Consider the following 7849-nt stretch of genomic DNA (forward strand, 5'->3'; position numbering starts at 1 on the left):
CCGAGGCTGAGGCTGGCGCGGCGCCCCTGCTGCGGGAGGGCAGCGGCAGCAGTCTGGAGGGGAGCGCCCTGGCGGGGACCCCCGAGGAGGGGGAGCAGGCCGTGACCACCGCGGCTCAGATGCACCAGCCGCCCTTGCTCCTCGGAGACCCAGGTCGGGCCAGCAGGGCCAGCAGGGCCAGCAGGGCCAGCAGTGGGCGGGCCAGGCCGGAGGACTTGGCCGTCTAGGGCCCGGGGGCCTGCCTCCAGGCAGCTGTGTAGTGATCTTTTTCTTAGAAACCAAAACCGAAGTGCACTTCCCACCAGCAGATAGAACCTGAAAGTGAGCGACTGGCGCCCCAGGAGGTGGACGATGGAGGAGAGATCAGGTTTCCGTGTTCAATGCTTGCTGTTCTTAGCACTGTGAGTTGCAGTGGGGCTACCTCCCACTTTCTGAGTTTGGGGGTTGGGGGGACAAGGGTTGTGGGCCTTTAAGATCTTCACAGCAGCCCAGAAGTCTGGTTGCTGAGGGCTGTCTCTGGGGGTAACTGTTCTGTTGTGATAAAGCAACAGGTATCCTGCAGTCCCTTCAGCTCCAGGGCAACTGGGTTTGCTATTCCTAAGCTCTCCAGAGCCTCTGGGCAGCCCAGTCACAGAGGCACTTAGCTCTATCTCTGTTTGATACTTTTAACTTAGAGTTGAATTTCATTTGGGATATTTGCCAAACTGCACTAAAAAAAGATTTACAGCAAGTCTATGCAGTGTCATTTGAGTTTCCGAAATTGCATGTGAAGCCCGGGATATCAAGCTTCAGGCTTCATGACAAGTGACAGAGCAGTTACCCTCCAGAGGCAGGCTCAGTGGGCAAGGGCCCCAGAGGTTGCTGGCGGAAGGCAGGTGGAGACGCAGCCACACCTGAGGCCGTTTTTAAACAGTTGAGGAAATTGACATAAAAGTGTGTCGGGTATGCTGTAGGTATTTATTTTCTAAATGATTATTTTGTGCTTTGAATGGTACAGATATGCCTATTTTCTCCCACTTTCAGGAAAAATGAAAGAAAAATAGTGTGTTTCTTTCTCTAAATACTGTTAAAATGATTAGTGGCGGAAACAGTGCTAATTTGTCCTAATGCATACTAGTAAAGATTTTGAACTTTGTTTTAAAAGAAATTCTTTAATTTCATGAGTCACCTAATTACAGTGAGAATGTATTCTATAAAACAAAAGCAGGGGAAAGTTTTAAGTGCATTCAAATACTTGAAGTTCTGAAGATTTTGAATGGGAAGTGAAAAGTGAACTACTGTTGCCAGGAAAATTATTTATACAGATCAATCTATGACAATCGACACTTTAAAAAAAAACAGTACAGAATAAAAACACTTCAAGCTTCCTAATCATTCTTTGTGGACAGCCTGTTTGCTTTCTGCAGTGTAAATATATTATAAGTGTCTGGGGATCCCTGCCTGGGGGAGGGCGTGTGCTCATGCAGGCTGTATGCCCCCTTCTCCCTCCACACCAGAGCTGTCCTGACGGGGAAGGCTATTTATGTGTGTGGGCATGGCTGGAAGACGGCAGAATTTTCTGTCCTGCACACACGACTGTAGTATCTTGGTCACCATTTGTTTATAAAATGAATGATGGTCATGTTGAGCCTGTTTCTACTCACACTTTTCACCTCCAACTTCTACTGACTATCGTTAGCCCTTGTTCAGCAAGACCAATTTAATACATTTCTTTTTATAAATTAACTTCTCGATGGTGCATTTGTGACCACACTCCAAACATACTTTCTGTTTTCTGTCATAAAGGGTGCTCCACTAACAATCTGATGAAAGGAATGCAATTTCCAAGTCTCAGATTCCTGCATGCAACTAGTTTTTCGTGTCAGTCAAACACAAAGAATTTATTAGTACATTCTGCTTGCTGTAGGATTCACTGGACAGGCTCCTAGGCTTGAAAAATGCTAACTTTTCCATACGTCTCCTCACAGACTTTCTCAACCAGATTGAGAAAGAGAGAAGTTAGCCATTTGGAAAACTGTGAGTGACTTTCTCATTTCTTACCAGGCTGGTGCATAACTACAGCCATTCTGGATGCATAACTTCCCTCCGAAGTTAACTCATTACATGCAGTGTATGCCATAGGCCCAGGGCAGCAGGACTTAGTTCTCGTGAGTGATAAAGGCTGCTAGAAGATCCTAGTGTGGGAAGCATTCTGATAAAAAGCTTTGGCCATTTTAGAAAATGCAATAGCAATCATCCAAGAGCATATAAGTACAGCTCAAGTACAAGTGGATGTGAATACTTGGTTCTTTAAATTCTACCGTAATAAATGTTCATAACAGTAACAAGCTTCTTGTTTACCCACAATTTGATTTTGAGTGGGGTTGGAGATGAGCATGAGAACTCAAATTGTATTTAGTTTTTACATTTTAAAATTGAATTTAGTCAAAACATGTTTATGGAAATGCCAGTTTTGTACAATTGACCATAGCCTAGTGGGCCCATTTAGAGTGGATAGGAGTGTAGAATTAGATTCACCTACTTGAAAATCACTAATCTATAAAGAAGTGAGGCTTTGCAATAGAACAGTGCCTGTGGTGTTTTTTCAGGTTAGCATACTGATTTCAGTTCACATAAGAAATGAAAGCATGTCTTACATCCTTTTTCTCTTTGAGGTATCCATGATTCTAAAGGCTGGGTCTTTCTCTCTCGGGCAGTGTGAAATTGTTCTCTACTCAACTAGTCCTTTAAGACATTGAAACGTGCAATAAAAATAGAAATTGCCTCTCTCCGTGGGCAAGATTCCAGACCATTTTTTTTTCTAGCCTGGAAATTTCACTGAAACTATTTTACTCTTGCTTTATTAGAAAGTTTTAAAAAATCTCTAAGCCTATTTTAAAACTCAAATGCTGTACCTATAGCATTTGAGTATTATATTTACATACATGGTTTTTAAGCTGCTGTATACAATTACTTCTCATATCCCTGTTTTTCTAAAATGTTAAAGATCACTATAGTTACAGTACCAAAATTCATTTTTTAAATTCTAAAACTATTTCTTATATTATCACTCACTTTCTCCTTTTTAAACTTTTACTGAGTTGTTCTTGTATTTTTTAATAGAATTGACACCAAGAAATCCTTACATTTACAAAAGAAAAATAGCAAGCCAGCATCTCTCTCATTTATCCTGGATTTCTTCGACTCTGGACAAGTAAGTGGATAGATCATAGAATTCCTACACAACAATACCTAGAATAATAACTATGAATATCATTTAAACATCACTTTACAAAAAATTAACCCAATAGGGTTTAGATCTCCTTTCACTTTAGGCTTTTTAAAAAGTATTATTAACACTTTAATTATTTTGTATTACTGAATAAAGTCCTTTTTTCTGAATTTTTTGAACTTCTGATATTTGTAAGACTAATTCATAAATCTCCACCAAAATAAATACTTACAGAGAGTATTGCATGATTTAAGAGAGTAAACGTATTTTCCAAAGATGAGTAGAGTCCTGCCACCATCACCACCTGCCACTCCCACAAATTGAGGATATCCTACATAACCTTTAATGTAACATATGGACGTTGTACATTTAAGGTCAGGCAAGGCACTTTTCTTCCTAATTTTATATTACAGTGCAAATCTTGGGTTGACTCGCTCTGTGGTTTCTGACTGCCCAAAAGATTTTTTCCCCTTTACATTACAGAACATCATAACAAGGCAAACAGGTTAGGGATTTGAATAACACTCAAAGCAACAAACCGTTTCCAGAAAATATCATATTTGAAGCTGTTTGGTGTGTAAATGTTCATTTAGCTCATATATTTGCAAAACTCTTACTAAAACTTAATTTTTGTGCCATAACAGTGTCTTTCCCGGATTACACTGTAACTGGAAGTAAACATTTTCTAAAATAATAAAAGTGGCCTTAAGTTTAAACCACTAGTTCTGCAGTGGGTTGTTTTCATTGACAGACTCCCTAAGCAGGTATTCAGAATCACACTTTTTGTTATCTTGGATGTAATAAGGAGGAAGACCTTTTTTCCTAACAGAAGCAGTTTGAGAAGTCACTGCAGGGGCGGTCCCATCTCTCACAGGTTTCCCCAGAGTGAAAACACACGTTCTCCCAGGCTTCAAGCGTTGCCGATGCCTGCAGCGAGTTCTTCTGAAGAAATAATACAAAAGTTCACCTTCTTCCTGTCTCGTTTAAGTCTGCCCTTGAGCAGCGTTCTCTCAAGCCCCATAGGGCTTCATGAGAGGGAGAAAGAGATCTTTGCTTTAGGAGGCTGGAGTTTGTGGTTCTTGGGAAGCTGTCCCGCTTGGAATTCTATGTAAGGGGCCCGCTGTATCTGCCTCTGTGACACTGTTGGCAACACTGGAATGCGTCTGATTTTCAGTGCTTGAGAAGGAACGCATTTCCCACCTGCAGCCTTCCTGCTTTATGAACCCAGGCGTGAGATGATTCCCAGGGACGCAGTGTAACACCAAGCCGCGGGCCTGGGGACTGGGAAAGCTTTCAGAGCTGCACACCCAGAACTCAAAACTCGGCTCCTCCAAACACAAATTGGTGGGAGTTTCCCATATTGCAGGCAAGTGCAAACACCTGTGGTGAGGGACAGTTTGGGGAAGACAGTCGCGGCCTGTGGAGGGAGATGTTAAACAGTCCCAGGCCGCAGCCTGTGGGTCCCTTGCTCACTGCGGGCCAGGGCGGCCCGGACCCTGGGGACAGTGCGCGAGTGGCACCGACGAGAGGAGAGGGGCCGTGGTAAGAAGGCACGAGTGCAACCTGGGCAACATAGGGAGACCTCGTCTCTTCAAAACAGCAACAACAACAACAAAATAGGCCGGGCGCGGTGGCCCACGCCTGCCATCCCAGCTAGTGGGGAGGCTGAGTGGGAGGATGGCTTGAGCCTGGGAGTTCCAGGCTGCAGTGAGCCGTGATGGCGCCACTGCACTCCAGCCTGGACCACAGAGCAAGACCCTGTCTTAAAAAAAAGAAAATAAAAGCATGGACACACGAATCAGGACCGTTTCCCTCGGGAGGGGGCGGCGAGGAAACGGCGCGGACCCGAGTCTGAGCCTGGGCTGGCTGCACACCTGGGAACAAGTGCCAAGTGCGCTCCGCTCTGCACAGCGCCGCGGGAGGCCCGGGAGGGACGCGGGGACCACAGCGCCTGCTGCTGGCGCCGCAGAACCCAGGCTGGCCGAGCGTGGAAGGAGACGCTTTCCGTGGGCTTTATCGTCTGCGCGGGCCCATCCATTAGAAGGGAGTCTCCTCACCAGGAACTCGCCACGGTCCTGTACGGTGGACAGTTCCACGCCCGAGTCCAGGTGAGCGGCTGTGGTCGTGGACAAGGGGCTGAATCCTGCACCTCTCTTCTCCCACAGCTGACTTTGGGAACGTTATCTAACGTCTTTGACTTTGTAGATGAGTTTTCTTGTCTGAAAAATTGAAATAAAGTTGCAAGGAGTAAAGAATGAACTTAAAATGCTTTGCCTAGTCCTTAACCTATAGCGATGCTTAATAAACGCAAGATTCAGGGTAAATAAAAATAATCCGCAGGCTGACCAAAATTTTCACCTGCCTACCCACTTTTATGGTTTACCTTTATTTCAGAACAAAACAGTTTTAGGCCAATTGGCTCACGCCTATAATCTCAACGCTTTGGGAAGCTGAGGAAGGAGCATTGCTTGAGGCCTGGAGTTCAAGATCAATCTGGACAACATAGTGAGACACCCCTCTCTACAAAAAAAAAAAATTAAAATTAAAATTAAAATTAGCTGGGCAGGCCAGGTGCAGTGGCTCATGTCTGTAATCCCAGCACTTTGGGAGGCTGAGGCAGGTGGATCTCCTGAGGTCAAGAGTTCAAGACCAGCCTGGTCAACATAGTGAAACCCCGTTTCTACTAAAAATACAAAAATTAGCTGGGCGTGGTGGTGCATGCCTGTAATCCCACCTACTCTGGAGACTGAGGCAGGAGAATCGCTTGAGCCCAGGAAGCAGAGGTTGCAGTAAGCCAAGATTGTACGTACCACTGCACCCAGCCTGGGTGACAAGAGCAAAACTCTGTCTCAAAAAAAATAAACAAGGGCTGGGCCTGGTGGCTCATGCCTGTAATCCCAGCACTTTGGGAGGCCGAGGTGGGTGGATCACCTGAGGTCAGGAGTTTGAGGCCAGCCTGACCAACATGGTGAAACCCTGTCTCTACTAAAAATACAAAAATTAGTCGGGCATAATGGCACTCACATGTGGTCCCAGCTGCTCGGAAGGCTGAGGCAGGAGCACTGCTTGAACCCAGGAATTCAAGACTGTAGTGAGCTATGATTATGCCACTGCACTCCAGCCTGGGCGACAGAGCAAGACCGTCCCACTAAAAAAAAAAAAAATATTATACAGCTTTAAAAAGGGAGGAAATTCTGACACATGCTACAACATGGATGAAACTTGAGGACTTCATGCTGAGTGAAATAAACCAGACACCAAAGAACAAACACGACACAATTCCACCTGTACTCATGAAGACAGAAACTGGAATGGAGGCCACTAGGGGCTGTGGGGAGGGGAATGGAGAGTTGCCTCCTGGGGACGGTTTCAGTTTGGGAAGATGGAAAACTTCTGGAAAAGGGTGGTGGTGATGCTTGCACAACGCTGTGAATGTGCTCAGTGACCCAGAACTGTACACCCGGAAATGGTTAAAATGGTCAATTTCCTGTTATGTGTATTTTACCGCAATTAGAATTTTAAAATACATAGATTCAAGAAGCCCCTAAGAATCGCATTTCCAACTGAACTAAAATACATGTGGAAAATGGCGCCATGCCTACGCACACCGCTTGGCGGATCTGAACATACCTGGAGACAGAACATGGCTTCCTCCCCAGAGCTGCCCTCTTTGTCCTCTGTTTATGTCACAACTGCCCACCCTTTCTCTTGTCATTATTCATGCTGAAATTCCTCAGGGAAAAGAAGGAGGCCCTTGGGATGGGGGCTGTGGGGGTGGAGGGGTTGGAAGGGCAGGTATGGGAGGAGGGAAGGGAGGTGCAGAAGGAGGCAAGTGGCCTGGGTACAGTCACCCGCAGCTGTCCTCATCCTGGCACTTGGTCCTGTGTCGGTTTGACAAGCCTTGAACTCACCCCAGAATGCTGTTATTGGCCCTGATGTGGAATCTTCTTTGAACCATTTCATGAGTTTTCATCACATTTCTAGTGAGAAAAACAAAAAGGTTTATAGTTCTTTAAAAAAAAAAAAAAAATCTAGGCCGGGTGCGGTGGCTTATGCCTATAATTCCAGCACTTTCTGAGGCTGAGGTAGGCAGATTGCTTGAGCTCAGGAGTTCAAGACCAGCCTGGGCAACATGGCAAAACTCCATCTCTACAAAAAATACCAAAATTAGCTGGGCGTGATGGGGCATGCCTGTAGTCCCAGCTACTTGGGGGCTGAGGTGGGAGGATTGATTGGAGCCCTGAAGGCCGAGGCTGCAGTGAGCCATGTTCATGTCACTGCACTCCAGCCTGGGTGACAAAGTGATACCCTGTCTCAAAATAAAAAAAAAAATAAAATAAAAGGCTGGGTGCGGTGGCTCACACCTGTAATCCCAACATTTTGGGAGGCCATGGTGGGTGGATCACAAGGTCAAGAGATCGAAACCATCCTGGCCAAAATGGTGAAACCCTGTCTCTACTAAAAATACAAAACTTAGCTGGGCGTGGTGGCGCATGCCTGTAGTCCCAGCTACTCAGGAGGCTGAGGCAGGAGAATCACTTGAAACCGGGAGGGGGAGGTTGCAGTGAGCTGAGATCGTGCCACTGCACTCCAGCCTCTGCGACAGAGCAAGACTCCATCTCAAAAATAATTAAATAA

General features: G+C 45.6%; 1 protein-coding gene across 1 annotated transcript in view; it reads left to right on the plus strand.

The window, feature by feature from the left end:
* The window catches only part of GJA3 (gap junction protein, alpha 3, 46kDa), a 1291-nt gene extending 1064 nt beyond the window's left edge, over positions 1-227 (plus strand). Inside the window, exon 2 of the mRNA XM_011951347.1 lies at positions 6-227. Coding sequence (XP_011806737.1) covers positions 6-227 — 222 coding nt within the window. The remainder of the gene's footprint in view (positions 1-5) is intronic.
* Positions 228-7849: the final 7622 nt, after the last annotated feature.

This window comes from Colobus angolensis, unplaced genomic scaffold (assembly GCF_000951035.1).
Source record: "Colobus angolensis palliatus isolate OR3802 unplaced genomic scaffold, Cang.pa_1.0 Scaffold318, whole genome shotgun sequence".
Classification (NCBI taxonomy): domain Eukaryota; kingdom Metazoa; phylum Chordata; class Mammalia; order Primates; family Cercopithecidae; genus Colobus; species Colobus angolensis.